The 27,720-nt window shown below is 41.5% G+C and overlaps 1 protein-coding gene and 1 pseudogene across 1 annotated transcript in view; one reads left to right on the top strand and one right to left on the bottom strand.

The window, feature by feature from the left end:
- Positions 1 to 19,135, top strand: part of ccdc40 (coiled-coil domain 40 molecular ruler complex subunit) — a 62,985-nt gene extending 43,850 nt beyond the window's left edge. Inside the window, exons 16-22 of the mRNA XM_078225589.1 lie at positions 752 to 965; positions 3,246 to 3,415; positions 5,979 to 6,070; positions 11,343 to 11,463; positions 13,761 to 13,949; positions 15,224 to 15,382; positions 18,633 to 19,135. Coding sequence (XP_078081715.1) covers positions 752 to 965; positions 3,246 to 3,415; positions 5,979 to 6,070; positions 11,343 to 11,463; positions 13,761 to 13,949; positions 15,224 to 15,382; positions 18,633 to 18,869 — 1,182 coding nt within the window. The 3' untranslated portion in view covers positions 18,870 to 19,135. The remainder of the gene's footprint in view (positions 1 to 751; positions 966 to 3,245; positions 3,416 to 5,978; positions 6,071 to 11,342; positions 11,464 to 13,760; positions 13,950 to 15,223; positions 15,383 to 18,632) is intronic.
- On the bottom strand, positions 5,447 to 5,660 carry LOC144501689 (NADH dehydrogenase [ubiquinone] 1 alpha subcomplex subunit 1 pseudogene; annotated as a pseudogene).
- Positions 19,136 to 27,720: the final 8,585 nt, after the last annotated feature.

Genomic DNA, 27,720 nt, shown 5'->3' with positions numbered 1-27,720 from the left:
ACATCACTACAGCTTTTGCAGTTTTGCCTTAAATTAAGTTTCTAAAATCTGATCAGGAACTGTTAGTACCTGGAGAAAAAACTATTTTCGGCATAGCTGACTAAATTGTAATGATGCATGTTGAGAAGTATGTTAAGATGTTATGACTGCATCATGCAAATTCAGCTCAGGGCAAACATATTCACTGGAATTCTCCAACTGTTCATGCTGGCGGGATTCTCCGGTTCTGCCGGCAGTGCACCCCCATCCGCAGTTTTCCCACCTGTGTGGGCTGACGTCAGTGGGAATTCCCATTGACAGTGGCAGGACCAGAGAATCCCTCCGCTAGCAAACAATGCCACCAGCGGGAAACACTCGAATGGGAAGCCGGAGAATCTCGCCCAACAACGCTAAGTCCAAGCTTCTACCAAAGGCTAATACTTAGAGCAAACATCTTAAATGAAGGCTATAAAAGATGCCAAAAACAATTCAATTAATTCGTTTAATTATGTTGATTCTTAAAAATGTTGGTTTCATCATTCTATGGATGTAGAAATGCATAATGGAAAATGTTGACTGGAAATAAATGTAGATTTAAGATTTAAAATAGATGGATAATGATGCATTGTATTTGAATGTTGGTGAACGGTGCTTGGGTGTTGCACGTAAGGTCAGATACTTTCTTCCAAGATGGTCTGGAGTTAGATAATTTCAAATTATTGAGAAGATTGTAACATTTGAATTTACAGAATGTCCACCTTTTATTCTTCAGGGGCGTGAAATGAGCCCTCTGGAGCTCAAGATCAAAACTTTGACAAAAAAGATTGAGGAACACAGCAAAGAAATTTCAACACAACAACAGTACTGGTTAAAACAACAGCATGAGCTGGTTAGACTGACCCAAGAAAGGGAGAAACAGACAGCTGATGTGGAACTGCAGAAGAAACAGGTCACTATACTCGAACAGAAGAAAATCCGCACTGAGAGTAAGCTAATGACAATGAGTACATTAATCGACGTGTATTACACTCAAATAATCTTTGTAGTTATCCTCCTTGGAACATGTGTAATTTACTATAAATGATAAATTTACTATATTCTAACAACAGTATACAAAGTAGGAGTACAGCCTCTCAAATCTGTTGAATATGATAATGGCTGAATATTGGCCCTAACTCCATTTGTCCGCTCTCTCCTCATAATGATTCCTGAAAGGCTGAAAAATGTTTATTTCAGCCCTAAATATATTCAATGATAGAGCACCCACAACCTCCTGAGGTAGAGAATTCCAATTATTCACAACTCTTTGAGTGAAGAATGTTTTCCTCATCTCAGTCCGAAATGCATGGCTCCTGAGACTGTGCCCCTGTGGTCTAGATTCCCCAGTCAGGGGAAACTTTCTCAGCATCTACCTATCAATTCCCTTCAGAATCTTGTATAAATCGAATCATCTCTCATTCTTCCAAGCTCCAGAGAATCTAGTTGTGGCCCTAGCAATGATCTTTGTGGCACTCCACTAGTCACAATTTTCCAATTTGAAAATGCCCCATTTATTACTACTGTCTGCTTTCTATACATTAATCCTCTATCCATGCTAATAAATTATGCCCTAACTCCATGAGCCCTTACCTACCTTTTGCCTGGCACCTGATTGAATAAGAACTTGGAGCAGGAGTAACCAATTCAGCCCCTCAAGTCTGCTCTGCCATTCAATGTGATCATGGCTGATCTCATCTTGGCCTCATCTCCACCTTTCTGGCCTCTGCCCGTAGCCCTTCATCCCGCTACTACGTAAAACCCTATCTACTCTTTAAATGTATTTTGTGTTCTGACGTCCACTACATTCTGGGGTAGAGAACTGCACAGATTCACAACCCTTTGAGTAAAGTAATTTCTCCTCACTTTTTTAAATGTGCCACCCATTAGTCTAAAAGTATAGCCTAAGACCATAAGACCATATGAAATAGGAACAGGAGTAGACAGTACAGCCCCTTGAACCTGCTCTGCCATTCAATAGGGTCATGGTTGATCTGACATTTCTCATGTCCACTTTCCTGCCTTTTCCCTTCATTCCCTTACTGATCAAAAATCTACCTATCTCAGTCTTAAATACACACAAGGACTCTGCTTTCTCAGCTTTCTGTGACAAGGAGTTCCAGACTCACAACCCTCTGAGAGAAGAAATTCCTCCTTCGTTCAGTCTTAAATTGGTGCCCCTTTATTCTGAAACTATGCCCTCTGGTCCTGGACTCTCCTATGAGAGTCTCAGCATTTACCCTGTCAAGCCCCTTAAGAATCCTTTATGTTTCAATGAAATCACCTCTCATTCTTCTGAATTCCAATCCATTTGTATCCCTCTTGCAACTTGCCTTTCCACCTATTTTTGTGTTATCCGAAAATTTGGCTACAGTGCATTCTCTTCCTTTCTCCACGTCATTAATATATATTGCAGACAGTTGTGATTCCAGCACTGATCCCTGTGAAACACTGCTTACAGATTGCCAACCTGAAAAATAACCCCTTATCCCCTCACCGTTTCCTGCCCACTGACCAATTCTGTATCCATGCCAGTATGCTACCTTCAACATCATGGCTCTTATCTTATGACTTAACCTTTTATGAGGTACCTTGTCGAATGCCACCTGGAAGTCCAAATACAACACATCTACTGGTTCCCCTCTATCCACTCTGGTTGAGACTTCCTTGAAAAAACTCAAATAAATTAGTCAAACACGATTTCCCTTTCAAGAAGCCATGTTGACTCTGCTTGATTAGATTATGATTTTCCAAATGTGCTGCTATTATTTCCTTAATAATTGATTCCACCGTTTTTCCAACAATAGATGTTAGACTAATCGGCCTATAGTTACCCATCTTTTGCCTCCCTTCCTTTTTGAATTGGGGTGTCACATTGGCAGTTTTCATACCTTCACCCTCATTCTTTTGGGTGAAGACGGATATGAAGTATTTGTTTAACACTCTATCGATGTCCTCGGCTCCAGCCATAGATTGCTCCTTTGGTCCCTAATGGGACCTACTTTTTTCCTGGTTATCCTCTTTCCATATCTTGAGATTTTCCCTACTTCTCAAGCCAGAGCTTTCTCATATCTCCTCTTTGTTCTAATTGCTTTCTTAAGTTCCTTCTTCATCCCACCCCCACACCCCAACCACCCATCTGCGCATTTCCATTTACCTGCTTTACAACCAGTATTTCCTCAACTTTGACAGTGTTATTTGACATAAATCCAACATTTTTCTTCCTGTAGATATCATACAACAAGGACTGAATGCAAAGAAAGAGATTGAGCGTCATATAAATTCTCTGTCTAATGACATGGTGAAACTCAATGAGCTATTAACAAAGAATACCTCCATGAAGACTTCACTTGAGCACATGAATGTACTGACGGAAAATGAATTTGTAACCGCTTTGAAGGTTAGTCCAGGCAAAATACATAATTGACAAAAATTTAGCATATGTACACCCTTTCATCATATATAAAAGTCAGTGAATCATCATTGTTTGTTTGATATTATATAGGTCCTTAGGTGATATACAGAGTATTGTACCCAATTTTCTTCTCCTCACATGGTATGCACTGGAGTAGCCTTGGGAAGGCTCTAGAGAAGAGCTGCAAGAATAATTCCTGTATTTTAAAATAAATAGCTAATTGGAGGCTTGAGAGCTGGATCCATTTGCTTCAGGGGCGCGTAGACTTAAAAGGTGAACTGATAAAGGCATATCAAGTATTGAAAGCGCTGGAATGCTTGTTTGCTGATAGACTTTCAGTTTGACAAATTGGGGAGGACCAAAGGACACCCATTTAACATGCACAACAGTAGGAATAAACCAGATGGTAGATGGTTCTGAAGAGCAGCTGAAATATGTGGTTTATGCATCCTCTCCACATATCTTCAAAGGGCATCTTGACTAGTTCTTGGCTGGAGCAATGATTGCACTATATAAATGGTTAACAGTTAACTTGCATGTGGTCCATGTAATCACCTCAACTAATTTTTATCATGAAATAGAGTTAGATAAGGCGTTCCAAATTTTTGTCCTCCCCACTTTGGCCCTGGGTTTCATTTTTCTGTTTCTGTTTCATTTTTCACTAACCCACAAAATTACATAGCTGTTGGGGGAGTTTTGGAAGTGTCATTATGATTAAAGTGTCATAAATTAGGTAGGCTTGATGGTCCAGCTGTATTTTCTTACCCATCATTTTTGTATTTTCAAATGATGCCAAAAGTTGCTGTGGATCATTTCCAATAGTGACTGTGCTTTTTCTCACACAGATTCTGTAATGTTAGTTGTATGTAACTAAGTTGGCCATATTAGACTTTCCAGAACAATGGAAACTAGGGGCGGAATTCTTCCATTTTAGTATTACTTCCTGTGGCAGGATGGGGAATGTACAGTGTTTCCCTCTGCGAGGCTGGCAGGAAAACACACCAAATCTTCCAGCTCTGACGTCATAAATTATACACCCAGATGTTTTACATTGTCTTCAGTGGGCAGGCCTCGATGGCGTGTATTGAAAAGTGCGCCTAATATCACTGACCCACTATTGAAGAAAGAAGGTGGACTGCCTAAAAATGAAGATAGATCTCCAGGAGCACTCTGAGGCCGCAACATAGACCTCCTGAGAAAGAAGATGGATCTCCAGGAATATTCTGAGGCCAGAAGGACCCCCTCCATGACACGTAACCCAGAAGGTCCACCAGCAGATGCATCAATGGCCTACATCTGTGGTGTTCCAGGGTCCAGAATTGTGAGCAGCCTCTATCCTAATCTCTGAAGGCAGCCCTTGTTCAAGTGAATCCCGACATCTGCACGCCAAGTTGTTCCAAACGTATTTCATGCTGGCATGTTTTCTCACCGGTATCACAGAAAATCTGGCATATGGGGTTAGGCCTTCACCTGCATCCCATGAACAGGATACAAATGAGGTTCACACTGGCCTCTGGTGGGTTTTGCGACCCGCTATGGTGGGCACCAATGGAAGATTCTGTTGTAAATTCATGTAGACATGAAACCAATTTCTGGACTTCCTGCAAATTCTCCCCCCATGCCCACCATTGAACTCCCCCATGGGGATTTGGGAGAATTCCACCATTGGACTACTTTTGACTGACAAATGCCATTATCTAGTAGAATTTGATAAGTGTTAATTTAGGTATCCCTTTGATAATTCATAAAAGAATATGCACGTTTTCCATTTTTAAAAATAATTTCTGATGCAAACATGAAAAATTGGTTACATTTCAGTATCCCATGAGAGACATCGTTCTATTTCGTATTTTCTTTTTTTTAAAAATGGTTCACAATTTTATTTTCCATATTATTATTCTATTTTACCCTATCGTTTTATTTTAAGTTACTTAATGAAACAAAAATTAAAGTTCAGGTTTTAGCAACCATTCTCCTGCCGGTTCATGGGTTCCATAGTTTAAGGTGAAAAGTCCATCAGTCGATGTTTTCTAACCCTCTTGATTTGTCATAGGTTTTTGCAACCAGACACTTCTCTGTCTTGATCCAGTAGGGTCCAATAATAAGGTAAATGAGCAGTCCGTTTTTTGTTGTCGCCGTTCGTCCACCAGTGAACCCAGACGGTGGCGAGTCTGGGTACCATCAGGCATCCGACCATAACATAGAAGCCGGGCAGGATCTCGAATCACATCCTGGGCCTTGATGGATATTTTTCTGACTTGTAGAAAGAGCTATTAATATAAATTAGCAACATTTGTAAAGCAGTTTAACCCATTTAGATTGATTCTGGCGAGGATTACTTATCCTTTGCTTAAAATTGAATAAATCTATTATCTTATCAATCTGTAATTATGTACTTGATGGTTGAAACTTAACAGTTTCATTGAAAATTAAACTGCCTACTTGTAAGTGGCAGCTAGCAAATTACACGGCAGACAATGGTGCACAACATGGGATCAAATCTTAAACTGAACTTGCCACATATCCAAGCGTTATTAATTTTTTTCAGGATGTTGAACGAGAAGCCATTGTAAAGCAGCAAAAGCTAGACCAGCTGAAGGAGGAAAAAGAACGGCTGCTTAACAGCCTTGTGGAAGCAGAGTGAGTAATGATATCAGTGTGATGTTCAGATTTTCAATGGACCCAATTGATGACTCAAAATTAATTTGAAAAAGCTTTTTTAAAAATCATGTATTTATAAAGTGCCTTAATGAACAAAAATATCCCAAGATGCTTTACATAATAGGACAGAAACTGGCGCCAAGTCAAAAATAGATATATCCAGACAGGTGATTAATAGCTTGATCAAAGAAGTAAGTATTAAAGAAGGTCTTACAGGAGTGATAAGGCTAAGAGGTTTAAAGAGGGAGGCCAAAAACGTACCACCTCGCCCGCTCCAGAATCGGGACGGGTGACGGCCCTAGAACGGAAATCTCCGCAGGATTTTATGATCTCGCCCGAACAAGACCGAAAATCCCGCCCAGAATTCCAGAGCTTCAGCCATCTGGCCAAAGGTTGGGCCTAGAACAGTGAGACAAAGGGAGTTGGGATATGCACACGATCCAGAGTTGAAAGAAAACAGTTAATTGATGATTGTGATACTGGAAAAAGGATTAAAACCAGGGAGGATTTGAACATAAATATGTAAATTTAAAACCAAAAGAGAAAATGCTGGAAAATTTCAGCAGGTCTGGCAGCATCTGTAAGGAGAGAAAAGAGCTGACGTTTCGAGTCCAGACGACCCTTTGTCAAAGGGTCTTTGAGCTTTGACAAAGGGTCATCTGGACTCGAAACGTCAGCTCTTTTCTCTCCTTACAGATGCTGCCAGACCTGCTGAGATTTTCCAGCATTTTCTCTTTTGGTTTCAGATTCCAGCATCTGCAGTAATTTGCTTTTATGTAAATTTAAAAATTAGTTCCCGGTCCAGCAACAACTTAATGCAGGTAATGAGTGCGAGGATAATGAGCGAGCCAGACTTAGTGAGGATTAGATTAGAATACAGGCAACAGAGTTTTGAAATACCTTAAATTCATAGCGGGTGCAAAATGGGAGGTTGGCCACTAGAACATTAGAATAATTGAATCTAGAAGTAAAAGGCATGGATGAAGGTTTCAGCAGCGGATAAGCTGAGGCAGAGAAGGTGATAGGTGATGTTACAGAAGAAGTATGCAGTGTGATGGAAAGGATATGGGGTTGGTCGCTCAGTTTAGATAAGATGACAAGACTGAACAGTTTGGCTCTGCCTGAAAATAGCCAGAGAGGGGAACGGGATCAGTAGCAAAGGAGGAAATTTGTGATGGCATAAAGAAAATGGCTCCGGTCCTCCCAATGTTTAATTGCAACTCACCCAGAACTGGAGAGGACTATCGAAGAGGAAATGTCTCAGCACAGAGGCAGTAAAGGGGTCAAGAGAAGCAATGATGCAGTAGATTTGGGTGTTGTCAGGCTATATGTGGAACGTTAGCATCATAAATTCAGATAATGTTCTGAAAGGCAGCATATAGATGAGATTAATTTGAGGAGTTATTAATTTAATAGCTCCAGCCAAAGGAACAAGCTTGCTAATTTTGCTGAGTTAAAACCTCCATGTAAGTATGTTTCATAACGGTATCAAGATTTAATAAATAAACAATATTTAAAGATGAACTGGAATACAGATAAAATAAACAATTGTTCTATTTAAAATAATTTCCGTGTTTGGGGAAACAATTTGCCCACTATACATGGTGGGAGTGTAAATAAATAATAAAGTAACAGTCTATGATGCTATATTGTATTGTTGCTAATATCTATAACTTGGCCAGTTATTTAAATACCAATATGGAAAGACTGCAGGTTGACTCAATATTTGGTAGACTTCAGGTATTTCTCATTTTGGTAAATTTAATGTTGTTGGGAGCAAAACTTACTCCTGTTATCAGTGTTCAACTCACAAAATGTCCCAACATCAGGGTTCCTTCATTATATTGACCAGAAATAATGCTTTTTCTTTGAACCCATGCACATCATTAATTTGGTTGTTATTTCGTTGGATAAATTTGATTGCTCTTTTTTATGCACCTTCTATTCCTGGACAGGGCAGGATGAACCACAATGGTTCCAGTAGATTCTACAAGTGTTCAGATGTGGATTGAACAAGTGTTAATTTTATTGGCATTGTGGTCATTTTTAATTAGCTACTACATGGCTTACAGAACACAAGGTTATTTATGGTGAACAAGCAATTAACCATTTAAGGTTTTGTTTGATCGCTGAACGGGTCTGAAGTATGTAGTGGTCTGTTCAATTTTGCTTCTGGTCTTTTATCTTTGTAAACAACAACTGCAGGCCACAGGTGGGGTGAGCATGATGGGGTTGTCAGAAAGGTTTCATGACAGGGAATCAATCACACTTTAACAAAGTCCAAACAGCTACTTAACTACCTGAAATAGCAGTCTGTTTAATACAGTTTCAACAGCATGTTTGTAATTGAGAGTTATGGCAATGGTCCAATGGGGAGGTCATGTCTGACAAATTTTAGAGTTTTTTGAGGAGGTAACAAGGAAGTTAGATAAAGGAGAGCCAGTGGACGTGATTTATTTAGATTTCCACAAGGCCTTTGACAAGACCGCATAGGAGATTGTTCAGTAAGTGAAGGCCCATGGTGTTAAGGGTAAGATCCTGGCATGGATAGAGGATTGGCTGACTGGCAGAAGGCAGAGAGTGGGGATAAAGGGATATTTCTCAGGATGGCAGCTGGTGACTAGTGGTGGGCACATTGTGGAAAAGTGTGAGGTTATGCACTTTGGAAGGAGGAATGGAGGCATAGTCTATTTTCTAAATGGGAAAATGCTTAGGAAATCAGAAACACAAAAGGACTTGGGAGTCATTGTTCAAGATTCTCTTAAGGTTAATGTGCAGGTCCAGTTGGCAATTAGAAAGGCAAATGCAATGTTAGCATTCATGTTGAGAGGACTAGAATACAAGGGCAGGGATGTACTTCTGAGGCTGTTTAAAGCTCTGGTCAGATCCCATTTGGAGTATTGTGTGCAGTTTTGGACCCCATATCTTAAGGAAGGATGTGCTGACCTTGGAAAGGGTCCAGAGGAGATTCATTAGAATGATCCCTGGAATGAAGGGCTTGTCGTATGAGGAACGGTTGAGGACTCTGGGTCTGTACTCATTGGAGTTTAGAAGGATGAGGGGGGATCTTATTGAAACTTACTGCGAGGCCTGGATAGAATGGACGTGGAGAGGATGTTTCCACTAGAAAATCTCCATTACAAGAGAGGAAGTGTTAGGTTTTTTAGGGAACTTTAAAACTGACAAAGCCCCAGGGCCTGATGGCATCTATCCTCGACTGCTCAGGGAGACGAGAGATGAAATTGCTGGGCCTCTGACGGAAATCTTTGTCGCTTCTTTGGACACGGGTGAGGTCCCTGAGGATTGGAGGATAGCGAATGTGGTCCCGTTGTTTAAGAAGGGTAGCAAGGATAACCCAGGAAATTATAGGCCGGTGAGCTTGACGTCCGTGGTAGGGAAGTTGTTGGAGAGGATTCTTAGAGACAGGATGTATGTGCATTTAGAACGGAACAATCTCATTAGTGACAGACAGCATGGTTTTGTAAGAGGGAGGTCGTACCTTACAAATTTGGTGGAGTTTTTCGAGGAAGTGACAAAAACGGTTGATGAAGGAAGGGCCGTGGATGTCGTCTATATGGATTTCAGTAAGGCATTTGACAAAGTCCCACATGGCAGGTTGGTTAAGAAGGTTAAGGCTCATGGGATACAAGGAGAAGTGGCTAGATGGGTGGAGAACTGGCTTGGCCATAGGAGACAGAGGGTAGTGGTCGAAGGGTCTTTTTCCAGCTGGAGGTCTGTGACCAGTGGTGTTCCGCAGGGCTCTGTACTGGGACCTCTGCTATTTGTGATATATATAAATGATTTGGAAGAAGGTGTAACTGGTGTAATCAGCAAGTTTGTGGATGACACGAAGATGGCTGGACTTGCGGATAGCGAAGAGCATTGTCGGGCAATACAGCAGGATATAGATAGGCTGGAAAATTGGGCGGAGAGGTGGCAGATGGAGTTTAATCCGGATAAATGCGAAGTGATGCATTTTGGAAGAAATAATGTAGGGAGGAGTTATACAATAAATGGCAGAGTCATCAGGAGTATAGAAACACAGAGGGACCTAGGTGTGCAAGTCCACAAATCCTTGAAGGTGGCAACACAGGTGGAGAAGGTGGTGAAGAAAGCATATGGTATGCTTGCCTTTATAGGACGGGGTATAGAGTATAAAAGCTGGAGTCTGATGATGCAGCTGTATAGAACGCTGGTTAGGCCACATTTGGAGTACTGCGTCCAGTTCTGGTCGCCGCACTACCAGAAGGACGTGGAGGCGTTAGAGAGAGTGCAGAGAAGGTTTACCAGGATGTTGCCTGGTATGGAGGGTCTTAGCTATGAGGAGAGATTGGGTAAACTGGGGTTGTTCTCCCTGGAAAGACGGAGAATGAGGGGAGATCTAATAGAGGTGTACAAGATTATGAAGGGAATAGATAGGGTGAACGGTGGGAAGCTTTTTCCCAGATCGGAAGTGACGTTCACGAGGGGTCACGGGCTCAAGGTGAGAGGGGCTAAGTATAGCTCAGATATTAGAGGGATGTTTTTTACACAGAGGATGGTGGGGGCCTGGAATGCGCTGCCAAGTAGGGTGGTGGAGGCAGGCACGCTGACATCGTTTAAGACTTACCTGGATAGTCACATGAGCAGCCTGGGAATGGAGGGATACAAACGATTGGTCTAGTTGGACCAAGGAGCGGCACAGGCTTGGAGGGCCGAAGGGCCTGTTTCCTGTGCTGTACTGTTCTTTGTTCTTTGTTCTAGGAAAAACTAGAACCAGTGGGCACAACCTCAGGCTAAAGGGACGATCCTTTAAAACAGAGATGAGGAGGAATTTCTTCAGCCAGAGAGTGGTGAATCTATGGAACTCTTTGCCACAGAAGGCTGTGGAGGCCAGGTCATTGAGTATCTTTAAGACAGAGATAGATAGCTTCTTGATCAATGAGGAGATCAGGGGTTATGGGGAAAAGGCAGAAGAATGGGGATGAGAAAAAAAATCAGCCATGATTGAATGGCAGAGCAGACTCGATGGGCCGAGTGGCCTAATTCTGCTCCTATGTCTTATGGTCTTTGCCTGGTCCAGGTAGCTATCTGGGATAAACAAGGAGTTTGTAATGACATTTTCACTTTGAAACAGGGATCCTGTTGGTGAAGCTTCCTCTTTATGAAAAATGCATTGAGATCATTCATATTTTTGCATCCATGTAGTTCCACAGTTGATCTGAAACTGTTTACTATTTACCAATGTACTTCTTTGATTTTGTACTTATAGGCGTCAGATTATGCTTTGGGAGAAGAAGATACAGCTAGCGAAAGAGGCACGATCAGCTGTTGACTCAGATGTGGGACAGAGTGAGATACGGGCCATGAAAGCTGAGATACACAGGATGCAAGTGAGTTAATCTTCAAAGATAGTGCAAGACACTAGGCAAAGATTCAACTAGTGGAAATAATTACTAGTTTTACGCACTTTAATATAGTGGGATGGCATGGTAGCACAGTGGTTAGCATTGCTGCCTCACAACTCCAGGGATTCCGGTTCAATTCTGGCTTTGGGTGACTGTGTGGAGTTTGCACATTCACCCCGTGTCTGCGTGGTTTCCTCCAGGTGCTCCGGCTTCCTCCCACAGTCTGAAGATGTGCAGATTAGGTGGATTGGTCATGATAAAATTGCCCCTTAGTGTCCCAAGATGTGTAGGTTAGATGGACTATTATGGTTAATGTGTGGGGTTACGGGGATAGGGCAGGGGAGAGGTTCTGGGTAAGATACTCTGTCAGAAAGACGGTGAAGAACTCGATGGACCAAATGACTTCTAATGCACTGTAGGGATTCTGTAACTTTAATTTAGTACGACTGTTACCATTAGCAATACTGGGACCACTAAAGTTAGAGGAAAATGTAAAAATAGTTGTAGTGAAATGCTCTACCTGTTTCTTTCCTCATTTTTAAACTATGTCCTTGAGTTATAAATTCCCAATTGATGTGATCAGTTTGTGAATTTTATGAATCAGCTTCAGAATTGTGAAAATGTTGCAGAAGTTGCTCAAAATCACATTTTCAAATGAAAAAGCAATCCAACTTACTTAATCTTTTAACCTAGATTTATGATCTTTACTGCTATACTGCATTTTCAAAAGAATATTTCTTCCTATGGGATGTGAGCACTATATATAAGTCATTTGTCCAGCATATCTATCATATTTGAAAATGCTATACTTGAAAGTGTCACATAAGCAGAAGTTTGTGTCGCAATGTACCTAATTCATTGAAGGTGACAGGACAAATTTAGGGAGCAATTAATAAAGCAATAGGATCCTGGGCTTGTTAAGAAAGGGCATGGAGTACACAAAAGCAAGATAAATCTGTATAAAACACTTGTTCAGCTTCAACAGTAATGCTGCGCACAACACTTTAGGAAGGATGTGAAGGAATTAGTGTGCAGAAATGTATTCAAGGCATTGGAGAAGGTGCAGAAAATATTCACAAGAATAATTCCACGGACATGGAACTTGAGTTACATGTGGAGAAATTGGAACTGTTTTCTTTGGAGAAGAAAAGATTGAGAGGAGTTTTGATAGAGTTATTCAAAATCATGAGGGAGCTGGACAGATAGGGAGAGACTGTTTCCATTGGTGGAAGTGTTGAGAACCAGGGGACACTGATTTAAAGTGAGTGACAAAAGAAACATGAGGAAAATCTTTTTTTATGCTGCAAGTGGTTAGAATCTGGATTGCAGTGCCTGAGAAGGTGGTGTTGACGGATTCAATTGTGGCTTTCAAAAGAGAATTGGATCATTATTAAAAGAGGAAAATTTGCAGGGCTACAGGGAAAAGGCAGGGTTGCAGCACGAGATGAATTGTCCTTGCAGAGTCAGTACAGACACGATGGACCAAATTACCTCATTCTCGCCTCATTCTGCGTTTTTAGTCAATTCAAATATGATATTCAGAAAGCAGCATAAACTCAACTGTACAGGTGAACAAGTAGCAACTTTTATATTTATATATAAAGCAAAGAAAAGCAATAATTTCCTGCTGTTTTCTTCTGACTTTGTGGAGGAGAAGGAGAAACTATCTGCCAATCTACTATGAAACTTCTGTCAGGGAGAGCAGGTTACTTCTAACAGACTCCAGGTTGTGCCTGTGTAACTCTGTGACCTGAAGAGGACAGGCTCCATTCAGTATAAATCTGCCTCAGCAGCAGAATAATTAATTGTGCATTTAACATGGTATAGCTGTGCTGTCTTTATAAACAATGTATCTATGACTTAACACAAGCAGTGTGATGGAAGATCACATGGAATATTACATATAATAGGCACCCCAAGGCTAATCACTGCTTAGTTCTGAATATAATTTTTAAGTATTCCACTTTTTTATTGACAACATATAGAAATATTCATAACTATAACTTCATTCAAAAGATATGACAGTAATTGTGACATATTCCCTTTGATTATTCTTTAAAGTAATCCTGCAGCAGTTTTATTTCTATTGTATTTGTGATTACTGAATTCATGGTAATTGGTGTCCTATCCTTTGGTCATGGAAATTAGCTAGATTCGTTTCACTTAATCCTCATTAGTCATCCAAAAATAGACATTTAAATTCAAACTAAGTTGCTCGAGTTAAAAGGTTCTATCATTCTGTTGTAAAATCACTGCATAAGATCTGTATTTTTGATCCAAAGATACGCCACAATCAGCTTGTGAGACAGCAAGAGCAAATGATTCGTGAAATGGAGGCTGTTGTTTCGCGCAGGGATACAATTGTGACACGTGGGGAAGCACAGGCCAAAGTGGGCAGGAACCAAATAACTAAACAAGACTGTCATAAAAAGATACAAGAATTGTGCAAGAAAATTGAAGATGTACAAAAGGTAAAGATAAAGGAGATTGAGTATCTGTATTTCTAATAGTCCATGCAATGAAATTAATATGCACTATCCATTTCTCCCAGCTCAAGTAAAGCTCCTGTGCTTATTTTAGCCTTTATTAAACGGCTTGAATAATGGAACTAACAAATGGCTCCAATTCATTCAGTCATTTGTTAATGATTCACCTGAACCCTGGTTAGGTGCATTGGCCATGTTAAATCCTCCCTCAGTGTACCCAAACAGGCGCTGGACACCATTTGCAGAGATGTGGTGGCATAAGAATTTAGTACTTTGATCCCTTTTAACAATTATTGACAAGGCCATGCTCCTTACTGAGCAGACAATCAGCAGCTTTCCAACAGTAGTCTCCTTATTTGGTATCTGGCTGAGCAATCCTATGGCGCGGTTCCTAATATCACATCGATATTGGCTCCTTTAGTCATGCAAATTGGTGGGAATTCTGGGGCTAGCTTGGCCATGCTTGTACCCATGTGCAGTGGGAGATCCAGAGTTGGTGGTAATGATGAATGGTGGTTTCCTGTGAGTGAAATGTTTGGCCATTTGTTGTGGCAGAATTGAAGTGGTAAGACACTCACTTTGCTTATTTTTGTAATGCTGCAGAATGGCCCAAAGGTAGTCTCTAAGGAAAAGAGACTAATCCATATTTGTCCCCATAATTGCCATAAGCTTTATTGTTAAACAGCAGGAAAAGCATTTTTTTCTATCTTGCTACTGTATTAGTTATTCAACACACTGTTATGCTTGTAGATGCACACAATAGTTTTCTACATGATCAGACTTGACGCCACGGTGGCACAGTGGTTAGCACTGCTGCCTCACAGCGCCAGGGACCCAGGTTTAATTCCGGCCTTGGGTCACTGTCTGTGTGGAGTTTGCACATTCTCCCCATGTCTGCGTGGGTTTCCTCCTGGTGCTCCGGTTTCCTTCCACAGTCCAAAGATGTGTGTGTTAGGTTGGTTGGCTATGCTAAATTGACTCTGGTGTCAGGGGACTAGCAGGGTAAATGTGTGGGGTTACAGGAATAGGGCCTGAGTGGGATTATGATTGGTACAGACTCGATGAGCCGAATGGCCTCCTTCTGTACTGTAGGGATTCTATGATTCAACTAAAGACCCATTGTGAAATTCAGTTCCTTCTATTTTGTTATTTTCAAATCTTAAGCAATCTGCAAAAAGATTATTTAGCTAGCTGTGCCAATCTCCTTTAAGTTGATTGATGTTGTTGGTGTTACTCATTCTAGTCATCCCATTTCTTAGAAAATTGAAGAATCTGACAAAACTATCGAAGAGCTGAGGGAATCACAGAGAATCGTGTATGAACAGTTGAGAGAAAAGCAGTGTCAGATTCAGGAGCGACAGTGTATGATTGATCAACTTGATGCAAACATAGAATCTCAACAGGAAAAGAAACAAGTGGTAAGACTGGGAGAACACAGGGAATTTATACATGACAAGAGAATAATTGTTATCCATTTTGAAAATCTAAGTACATTTCTCAAGCCTAGTTCCCTTAATGTGAGACATCCATTGCCTGCAGTGAAGCCTGTTTTACACAGAAAGCAAGTTGCAGCAACACAGCAGGATCAGAAGAGGCAGCAAAAAGGGACTCTACATGGTGGAATTCAGTACTAAATTAGTCATTTTCAGAAAGAGAAGCAAGGAGATAATCCTGCAAAATCCATCAAGAAAAGGAGATTCTTATTTGTTCCAGATGATCTCACTAAGGACCAGCAAATATTTTGCTTTCACACGAAAATGTTATTTAACTCATCAACATTAAGAGCCTAAGTCAGTCATAAAAATACTCATCAGACAAAGATTCACATGTATTTTCATTACATATCCTTTGAAAAGAATTCAGTTTCCTCTTCCCCCCTCCCCCTCATCCCACCTCCACACTTCTGAAGGCACTGTCTCGTGATATATAATCCATAATTGCTGCTTGCCTTTAAGTAATTTGGCCAACTGCCCATTATTCATGGTGGGGCTTTGATAGTCTCATGAGGTAATGGGGATATCACGCATCTCCCTCCTTGGTGATGTCCACACTTCCAAATCAGGAGCTAAATTATTGACCTTTTTCCCACATGCTGACCAGGTCACTGAATTTAGTTTTAGTGCCCCAATCACTGGTCTTGATATCAGCTCACTAAGCGCAGATGGATCAAAACCAGAGACACAATTTTATATATAATTCCAGGGATTTAGAGTGGCAGAAGTTTTGTATTTTTGTCTGTACCCAATTATTGGAGAGTCTTTCTCTCGAGGCTATGTATTGCTAAATTTAAACTAATACAAAGGTTCATGAAACGCAGTGTACTGATTTTAAGACGTGATTTTATTTAACCAAATGATCGAATGGGAGAATGATATAAAGTAGCCCAGCACTCCAGATAGAAGATGCAGGCTGCCTGATATCACTCTGAGACACAAAGCCCTCGCAAGGACAATTATACAGTTACAAAATCATTTCTCCCACCTATCCATCAATAATCATCCTGCCATTAACTCCAGCCAATAACAATACACATCTTGACCTCATGGGATTTCATTTGTCATCAATCATGAACGTTACCTCCCTTCTGTTGCCCAGTGACACAAGATGCTGGACCATGGGATGGGAGAATGATTCCCACCGAATTGAACCCAAGTGACACTTGTCCGACCCTGAGAAATCCCTTATGTCTGCCTTCCACCTGCATTATCAACTTGGAGCTGTATAGCTCTATTCATCAAATTGGCATTGGTAGCCATCTTGTTCCCGACCACTGCTGGTAACATAACTTCATTCGGTGAAACCATTGTCCCCTGGAATGCAGGCACTGTGTATACCTCCCCCATCAAGCCCTGCTGTATTTTGTCATTGAGTGAGGCTTCACAAAATTCTAAAATCGAACTACATTCATTTCATAAATTTAAAATACATGTTTTTTAAATGAAAAGTTAGTCATATAGATCTGTCTTCTGTAGCAGCAGCCTTGTCAGCGTTCCCATAGTCCAAAATCATTCACTCTTAAGTCAGTATTATGTTAGTGTTCCTAAAATCTGTGGTTATGTGTTTTATTAGCCTATTCCAGCCCCATATTTGTCCTTGTTAACCTTATTTATTTGTCAATTAGTTGATAATTTACACCAAAGTAATAGAACATTGCTCACCTAGCTTGGACATGAAGGAAGAAAACTCAACATGCACTGGAAGCTGAAATTAAGTAGAAAAAGAAGCATCTCTTTGCCCTTCTGAATTCCCACCTGAACCAATTTTCTAACTACACACTCTGGCATGGTCTTGTCTCACTGTGGTATGGTCTCCTCTCCATGTGCCCCATTATTCCATGCACTTTGGAAAAACAAACTGAAATGCAGTTTGAAAAACAAATGGGGCAATTCTCCCAGCCCGCTGCGCTGCTTCTGCCGGATTTCCGGCGGCGTCAGTTCCGCACCAGAAATCGGCGCGGAGTTGTATAATTTATTTAAATTAGAATTTACATATACTTTACATCTGATTAGCGGGCCCAGGACTGAAGTCGCAGACTGGTTACCCTCCCCCCACTCCCACCAGGAATGTTTCACTCTAGCGAGTTTTACAATAGCTCCCCCTCTGCGAGGAGCTAGCAGCCCGACCCCGCTGGAGTAAAGGGGAGGCCATCGAAGCCACTCAGAGCGTCAGGGGTATGGGGGAGTGCCCCCGGACATTGCCAGCCTGGGCCCCGTCACTACCCAAGGGGCAAAGTGGCAATGCCCACAGGGCACTTGGCACTTCCCACAGGGCATTGGACAGTGCCAAAAGGATGGACCTAATGAGGGTGGGGCCTCTGGAGTGCTCGGTATGGTGGGACGTCCTGCTGCCACTCTGCAGTGGGATCAGTGACAAAGGGAGGGAGGCCACCGATCGAGCTGGGCATCGGGGGGAGTGTGGGGGGGTGGTCGAGTCTGGCCTGAACACATACAGGGGGCCAGTGATCGGGCCGTGGGGTGGTAGTACGGCCAGCGATGGGGGGGTTGCTGTGCTGGCCAGCGATCGAGCTGTCCAGCGACCGGGAGGCCGGCAGTCCGGATAATGCGCATGCGCTTAGCTCGGCGCTGACATATTGGCGTATGCACAGTGGCCCGCTCAGCGCTATGCTGCCAGCCTCTCCAGCTGGAATAGGCCCTGCCCACTGATGTTTTGCCAGATTCATGCGAGTGCACTCTGTAGTGCACAGAGTGTGGGAGATTCATTTTGAAATTACCGCTAGTTATTACGCAAATTCGACACTCTTTTACCCCCCCTCCCGCCAAATATCTGTTTATAAAGAGTCTCTATGAGTCACTTCGAATTTAGCTTCCTGTTAATAATTGGTAATTAATACCAATTAAACCAACTAATTTGAGATGACTGCCAATGCTCATTTGAAGGTTGAAAGTTCTATGTCAGAGCCTGACTCTTGATCTGAAATGAAACTGAAAAAAAAAATTATCAGAACTTACCACCTGAAACAAATTCCCACTTATACACTGTTTACATCTCACTCTGGCGTAGTCTCCTATCTGTGCATCCCCCTTACTCTGCCCAAGGAATGTACCAGCAGGCTGTTGAAAATGTATTAATGGCTAGAGATAATGGAACAGTAAGTTAAATGAGACCATGTTATATAAATGAAACATTTCTTGTTTATTTCTTGTTCAGAACCTTACCAAAATAGTGGCTTTCCAGACACGACTCAAACATCTTCAGGCAGTGAAAGAAGGAAAGTACATACTACAGTGCAAATCTGAACAGTCACTGAAGAATGAAACACAGAAGCAACAAGATCGAATCCACACCATTAGCACTATCATTGCTCGTATCCAGGAGGAATGGCCCCAGTACCAGGGAGTACTCCGTAAAGCGACACTTTCACTAGCAGGACAGGGAACAGCATAGAGAAACTACCATAAAACGATACACAAAATTGCAGCAAACTAATTGGTGAATGAAACTAATGTGGCAGGGAAAGCATACATTAATAAAAGCAGTAGTGAGTGGAACTTCAATTAATTAATTCAGTACAACATGATATATGTTTAAATTACTGTGTCCAAGGGGTGGCTTGCACACTGTCTTAAAGAAAATATTTGAAATTGCTTTCTTACCAATCTGTAGATTCATGCAGATGTGAATTCATATTTTGAAATAAAAGTTGATTTGCTAATTTGATTTTGAAGATCAGATCATTTTACCGGAATCCTGATAAAGTAGAGAAGTCAAATTAAGAAGTAAATAACATGGTGACATTTGGGAGAAAACTGATCAAGAAAGTAAAAAAGGATAGAATGTAAACTGGGACTTAATGAATTGTGAATGGGATAATAATTTTATGGAATGGGAAAATAATTTTAGTTTAGTGTGGACAAATGCCACAAATACAAGAAAAAGCTGATAAACCAACTGGGGAGAAGAAAATCAACTGTTAATTGTATCGCATGTAGTTTGTTTTTCCAATTGGGAGACCATGGGAAGAAAAAAAATGAATGTTGTTCAGGTTTAAAGAGCTGTGTAAAAGATGATACCTATCTTTTTTTTCTGGAAACAAAATAATTGGGTGGGATTCTCCCCCCAAAAATTCTAAATGTTGAATTCGTATAGAAACTGGAGTAAATCCCGCTGTTTTTTTCAGCAGGATTTTCAAAATGAATCTCCCACACTCTGTGCACTGCAGAGAGCCCTAGCGTCTCGTGAAAAATCGGGGGGGGGGGGGGGGGGCAGTGCCTATTTCCGCTGGACAGGCCGGCAGCATAGTGCTGAGCGGGCCACTGCGTAAGCACCGATCTCTGCACTGACAGATCGGTTCATGCGCAGTAGTCCACAGTGCCGGCCTCCTGATCGCTGGCCAGCTGGATTACTGTCCCTCTGAACCCCCCCACACTCCGATCGCTGGCCCCCCAGACATGTTCATGCCAGCCTCGACTCCCCTTGCCCCGTCCCAGCAGTCCTGATTTTCCCCCTCTCCCCACCCTGATGGCCAATTGTTCGCCTCCCTCCCTCTGTCACTGATCCCAGTGCAGAGTGGCAGCGGGACCCTCCACCCCAACTATGTTATGGATGGGGAGAGGTGTGGGGTAATTTTATCCCCCTTTTCCCATTTCTTGGATGACCGTAACAAGATGTAATTTTGAGGAGGAATGTTTTAATCCCGAGTGCTGTGAACAAACAGGCTTCCTTGCATGTTTAAATCAAAAGAAAGGATAAACATTTATTTCCACAATACCCAAACCGCAAATACAACAACTGTAGAGCCAAAGAAATATCTAGAGATGCAATAAGCACTCAGATTACTGAAAATAAAAAGAAACAATTCATATGTGTATACAGTCCTTGCGATGGTGGTTGAAAACTTTGCAGACCTGAAGGATTCTCTCCTGATTCCTTGAAGACAAGGAGAGGTTGAGGTTTCTAACTTTTCAGGCAAAATTGTGGTCAAACCTCTGTGGTGAAGAAATATAATCTCGCAGGTAAATGAATTGACCCGCTTTCATTTACTGAGATGACTGTATTTTCAAAGTATCATCTTTTTACTGGGTGATTTCTTCCTGGTCCTAAACTGCCCTGCTGGGACGCGCTTGAGAATGAATGAGGTATCGGCCCTTTCTCCAGCCAGTTTCAGTCATGTGATGACAGTATTCCATTGTCTACACAATGGGTTGAAGTCAATATGATTGACATACATTGCTGAAATGTTTGATATCGCAACAAACATTACAGCTATGATCACCTAACTGAATGACTTTATTTGACATCCCATCTTCATGGGGCCAGCAGCTCTAGCAGCCATTGTCCTTTAAATGACTTTCATTGAAATGGTGAGGGATAGTCAATTAGCGCATTGGAAACCAATTTGCATTTTAAGTAACTTCCCAGAGGTATGTTGTCATGTTTGTCTCAGTCTGCAGAAACTAAAAGTAGTCACCTGACCATTAAATGACCATGATAACTAACAGTGTGAATATAATGGTATGGGAGTGGAGTTGGCAGAAGTTAGTAGCAACAGCAGATTTATGAAAGGCATTTTGTCAGGTAAATACATGAAGGTGATAGCAAGCACCAGATTCTCCTGGTAATTCAGTCAGCAACTCATCTTCCAAGCATACGGAAATAAATCTCTATACAGGAATATTTATTGAATTACTTCCTTTTGGTCACAAGAAATGGTTAGTATTATTTACAGCTGTTTTTGCAAGCTGTAGAGAACACACCTTCCCAACTGGAGCAGAGAGGCTATATTCGGGAAGACATGCATTGATTATTGCTATTGTTCTTGAATGGGAAATGGTCTCACAGATCATCCAAGTGTGTATTTTAATAAAAACTATACTTACCTCATTGCGGGTAGAGGTCGAGAAGTTCAATTCCTGACAGTCCTCAGACCTTTGTGCACATGCAGAGGGAGAGCAGGCTACACACATGCACAGTTCAACAATTTTTAAATCCTTCAGCACAAACCCAGTTTTTAGCCTCTTGCCCGATCTTACTGGCTCATTGTGCCAATTGACTGGTTTGGCGAGCTGGTAAGATCACCCCCACAGTGTTTACTGATATCTGGGTGGGTAGTTGAGAAATCTGTGGACTTTATCTTGGTCACACATCTGTCATTTATTATGCAGTGTGGTGCGTTCAACCATATTTGGCCTGATGATTCATGTAGCTAAATGTTATGTTTAAGTATAAGATAATTGTAAATTATTTTGGTTTTCTGATTTTAAAATGTTTATTTTGTTTGTTCAAAACCCATAGTTCTTGATACTGTATTCACTGAATAAATGTCTTAAATTTCAAAGTTTCTCTACTTTAAACAGAACGTTACTTGTCCCTGACACAATCCTGCCAAAAACTTAAGACCTGGTCAAGGATCGATAATATAAATTCAGGGCACTTGCACGATTTTGAATACTGTTATAATTCAGGTCAGAAACTCCAAAGCGTTTTATGAAGTCCGCCTGGATCATAGGTTTTTCACTTTGATTTTGGTTAGGGTAAGCATGATATGTTTCACTTCAGATATGATTCAAATGACCCACTTGGGAGCTTTTATCAAACAAAGTTTATTTAAGAATATAGTTAACATGTAAAGAAAGAAAATTAGCAATAACTTACATCAATTACAAACAAAACAACCATGATAATGTATAACCCTTAACAAATATATCTAAAATGTCTCAATCCAACAAAACTTCCCACAGACAAAACCCTTTCCACAGGTGTAACACAGCAAAGACTAATGCTTACGTGATACTGGAACTGAGTCCTTTGGTTGGAGAATTGAAACCCTGACTTCTCAGCCCTGTAACATCTAGCAACCCTCTGGATACACCCAGAACAGTTTGAAATCAGAACAGCTTCCCAGAACACCACGGAGAGAAAGAGACTCTCTTTAGGCAAGTTAGCCACTAACAACAGATTTTCCACTCCAGGAAGTCAAGTAGCCTTGCTTTCAGCTAACCAGCAGAATTTCCAAAACCAGGGATAGAGAGAAACACTTCTTTTCAGCTTGATGTCCCTTCTAAACTAAACTGCTGTCAGCCAAACAGAAAATGAAACTTTAAATTCACTAAGAAGGAAAGAAACTGTCCAGAAGAACTAGTTTTCCTCCTATCAATGCAGGGTCACAAACAATCCCAGAGTAAAAATAAACAAAACCCCATTTAAACCACTGTAGCAGCAATAAAGTGACTTATACAGACAACGCGACAACAATGAAATAAGCTGAGGCTGTGAGTGCTGCAGAGAACATGATTTTAAAAAACCCATTTCTTAAAGGTGCACTAACGTCACAACCCACAGACAAATATGAGTGCTGGTACTTGCTCGCTAAGGTTAACAATGGTGAGTATTACTATATTGATTGAAAAGCAGAATGGCTTTGTCAATTGCTACTTTTCTGGGAAGGAAAGAGTTTCCCTGAGTGATTTGCATCAATTAGCCAAGACTAGTTAGCTGGAGAGTTAGAGTTAAAAGTAGGGGCTAAGGAAACAGACATAATTGGGAGAATAGCACAGTATCAGGGATTGAAAGAAGGAAAAGTTAACCCATTTGGCAATTATGTTGAGTTTGATTGCAGATGAAGCGGTTTAAGACAGAAAAAGAAAGAAAAATGAAAAAGCTTGTAAAAACGGGAAAAAATAAAGAAATGGAAAGGTATAAATTTAAGATTTAATTCCAGGGATAGAGAGAAATTAAACAAAATGAACAGGCTAAAGAAAAGTTTTGGTTACATAGGTTAAGTGAAGTTGATCCAGTCAATAAAAATAATAGTGTCGAGAAGAAAACTGATGTAAAGAAACTAGTATGTTTTTATGTTCATAAGATGGGGCACATAAAAGCAAATTGTTGGAAGCTGAACCGTTAACCAGTAACAGTAATAAGGGCACTTAAGAAGTCTTCAGGAAAGACTCTAGCAAAAAAGGAATTAAGTAAAACTGTGTCAATGGTATAAAATGAAACAGGTTACCTCAACGTACTAGAATAGGGAATGCGGCTCAGGATAGTCAAGGGAATTATTCCTTGAATATGGCTAAAGTGAGGCAGATTGCTGAAGGTTGTTGCGGTTTTGTCTTGTAGGGAGACGAGTTCCCTTATTCCTCCAACAAAACTGAGCTTTCACCTACATCAAGCAGAACATTACTGTTTTTTGTCCCAACAAACTGCAGCAGTCACCAACCTTTAGTTGTACCTTCTTGGATCTTTGGAAATTCTCCTGAACCCTCTTCAATTACTAGAGCTTTCCTTGAGCCCTCTCACTTAAAATCTGCCACCTGTAGCCCTTTCCCCATTTGCAGCCGTTTTACTCTGCTCCTCTCTTAACTCAGTAAGAAGTCTAACAACACCAGGTTAAAGTCCAACAGGTTTATTTGGTAGCAAATGCGACTAGCTTTCGGAGCGTGCTGCTCCGAAAGTGCGTGGCATTTGCTACCAAATAAACCTGTTGGACTTTAACCTGGTGTTGTTAGACTTCTTACTGTGTTTACCCCAGTCCAACGCCGGCATCTCCACATCATCTCTCTTAACTTGACAGGGACACGAAAAGATCCCAGTTACCATTCCAGAACTCTACTTTTGGGACCTTTCCCTGTCCGCTCTTCCTTTCCCCTCCCTGGAACTCTTCTTCTTGATGGTGCTCCCAGTCACCTGATCCAGATTTTCACTCCATTTCCTTCTGCACAAGTGCGCTGGGCCCAGCAAAAAATGTAAAAATGCATGCACCAAAACTCTGTCGGATGTTTAAGTTCCCAGCCTTCGCATTCTTCAACAAAGTAAATTTGGTTACATAGCATTCACCATTTACTGAGTTTCAGATGTCCATTGCTACACAAGTTTCAACTTGGGCTTCCATTAAATCATGCCACAAAAAAATTTTAGTTTAAGGCTGTAGAGAAAGGATTAACTAAAGGACCATACCTCAAGATGCCCCATTGTTGCAAGACCTAGCCCAGTGTAAAAGTTACATTTGGCTAGATCTCAGTCATGATCATACTGAATGGTGGAGCAACTTAGACTGGCTATAAGGTCCAGTTATGCTCCTGTCTCCTGTGTTCAGGGCATATTTGGTTCTATCTCCTATAAAACCTTGAGGAGTACCAATCCGTGGGTTCCATGTACAATGTATGACCCTGTGTTCATATTAAAGAGGGTCCAACATCTCAAACTGGCAAGGGATGCAGCTGCCCAGGCCTCAAAGATTTTGAAGAGTACTTTGCTAATAGATCATAGAACAGTACAGCACAGAACAGGCCCTTTGGCCCACGATGTTGTGCCGAGCTTTATCTGAAACCAAGATCAAGCTATCCCACTCCCTATCATCCTGGTGTGCTCCATGTGCCTATCCAATAACTGCTTAAATGTTCCTAAAGTGTCTGACTCCACTATCACTGCAGGCAGTCCATTCCACACCCCAACCACTCTCTGCGTAAAGAACCTACCTCTGATATCCTTCCTATATCTCCCACCACGAACCCTATAGTTATGCCCCCTTGTAATAGCTCCCTCCACCGGAGGAAATAGTCTTTGAACGTTCACTCTATCTATCCCCTTCATCATTTTATAAACTTCTATTAAGTCTCCCCCTCAGCCTCCTCCGCTCCAGAGAGAACAGCCCTAGCTCCCTCAACCTTTCCTCATAAGACCTACCCTCCAAACCATGCAGCATCCTGGTAAATCTCTTCTGCACTCTTTCCAGCGCTTCCACATCCTTCTTATAGTGAGGTGACCAGAACTGCACACAATATTCCAAATGTGGTCTCACCAAGGTCCTGTACAGTTGCAGCATAACCCCACGGCTCTTAAACTCCAACCCCCTGTTAATAAAAGCTAACACACTATAGGCCTTCTTCACAGCTCTATCCACTTGAGTGGCAACCTTTAGAGATCTGTGGATATGGACCCCAAGATCTCTCTGTTCCTCCACAGTCTTCAGAACCCTACCTTTGACCCTGTAATCCACATATAAATTAGTCCTACCAAAATGAATCACCTCACATATATCAGGGTTAAACTCCATTTGCCATTTTTCAGCCCAGCTTTGCATCCTATCTATGTCTCTTTGCAGCCTACAACAGCCCTCCACCTCATCCACTACTCCACCAATCTTGGTGTCATCAGCAAAGTTACTGATCCACCCTTCAGCCCCCTCCTCTAGGTCATTAATAAAAATCACAAATAGCAGAGGACCAAGCACTGATCCCTGTGGCACTCCGCTACAACCAGCCTCCAGTCCGAAAATTTTCCATCCACCACAACCCTCTGTCTTCGATCAGATAGCCAGTTACCTATCCAATCGGCCAACTTTCCCTCTATCCCACACCTCCTTACTTTCATCATAAGCCGACCATGGGGGACCTTATCAAACGTCTTACTAAAATCCACGTATATGACATCAACTGCCCTACCTTCATCAACACACTTAGTTACCTCCTCAAAAAATTCAATCAAATTTGTGAGGCACGACTTGCCCTTCACGAATCCGTGCTGACTATCCCGGATTAATCCGCATCTTTCTTAAATGGTCGTAAATCCCATCCCTAAGGACCTTTTCCATCAATTTACCAACCACCGAAATAAGACTAACCGGTCTATAATTACCAGGGTCATTTCTATTCCCTTTCTTAAACAGAGGAACAACATTCGCCATTCTCCAGTCCTCTGGCACCATCCCCGTGGACAGCGAGGACCCAAAGATCAAAGCCAAAGGCTCTGCAATCTCATCCCTTGCCTCCCTTGCTATCATAAGTCTTTAGTTCTGGCAAGAAATTCATGGATATGCTGAGATGCATATAGTCCAAGTACATTACCATAAACCAAAGCTGACTGTTTCATCCAAATCAAATCACTTATCAGACTCAGTAAGAAATGTATTCAAAATATTAGCCTTTAATGATCTAATTTCAATTTAATGTTTTTAGGCAAGTTGTCTGAACTCGGGCTTATTACATTAGTGTATTGTCTGAACGATAATGAATGTTAACACTATATGTTGTTTGAACTCCTTTATTCATGAAAGGAAGGAGATAGAAATTAGGAGACTACAGTCCAGTTAGCCTAACATCTGTCATTATGAAATGCTGAAATCTACAATAAAGACGTTATTGCGGGTAATTAGAAAACCTCAGTACAACCACCCGGAATCAACATGGTTTTGTGAAAGGAAATCGTGTTTGACTAATTTGTTGAGAAAGTGACAAGCAATCTGGATAAAGGAGAGCCTGTGAATGTGGTGTACTTAGATTTGCAGAGGTATTTGATAAGGTGCCACATCAAAGGTTACAACACAAAATAAGAGTTGATGATGTATGGGATTATAACCGCAGCTGGAAGATTGGTTGGCTACCAGGAAACAAGTAAGTTTAAAGTTTACTTATTAGTGTCACAGGTAGGCTCACATTAACACTGCAATGAAGTTACTGTGAAAATCCTCTAGTCACCAATTGATGGTGCCTGTTCAGGTACATGGAGGGAGAATTTAGCATAGCCAATGCACCTTACCACTACGTCTTTCAGAATGTGGGAGGAAACCGAGCACATGGAGGAAACCCACGCAGACATGGGGAGAATGTGCAGACTCTGCACAAACAGTGGCCCAAGCCAGGAATCGAACCCAGGTCCCTGGCGCTGTGAGGCAACAAATCAATGTGCCACCCATAGGCATAAATGGATCATTTTTGGGTTGGCAAGATGTAATGAATGGAGTGTCACAGGGATTAGTGCTGGGGCCTCAACGATTTACAATCTATATTCATGATTTGGATGACAGGACCAAAACTATGGTTGTTAAATTTGCTGTTGGCACAAAGATTAGGGAAGTCAGTTGTAAATTGAATCATAGAATCCTACGGTGCAGAAAGAGGCCATTCGGCCCATCGAGTCTGCACCAACCACAATCCCACCCAGGCCCTATCCACATATCCCTACATATTTACCCAGTAACCCCTCTAACCTATGTATCCCGGGACACGAAGGGACAATTTAGAATGGCTAATCAACCTAGCCCGCACATCTTTGGACTGTGGGAAGAAACTGGATCACCCGGAGGAAACCCACGCACAGGGAGAATGTGCAAACTCCACACAGACAGTGACCCGAGCCGGGATTCGAACCCAGGTCCCTGGAGCTGTGAAGCAGCAGTGCTAACCACTGTGCTACCATGCCGCCAAATGACAAATGATATACATAGGTGAGTGGGCAAAATTTTGGCAGATGGATTATAATGTGGGAAAATATGAATTTATCCACTCGGGCAGGAAGAATA

Source organism: Mustelus asterias, chromosome 12, assembly GCF_964213995.1.
Source record: "Mustelus asterias chromosome 12, sMusAst1.hap1.1, whole genome shotgun sequence".
Taxonomy (NCBI): domain Eukaryota; kingdom Metazoa; phylum Chordata; class Chondrichthyes; order Carcharhiniformes; family Triakidae; genus Mustelus; species Mustelus asterias.
The sequence above is the reverse complement of the archived record's forward strand: the minus strand, read 5'-3'. Positions and strand labels throughout refer to the sequence as shown.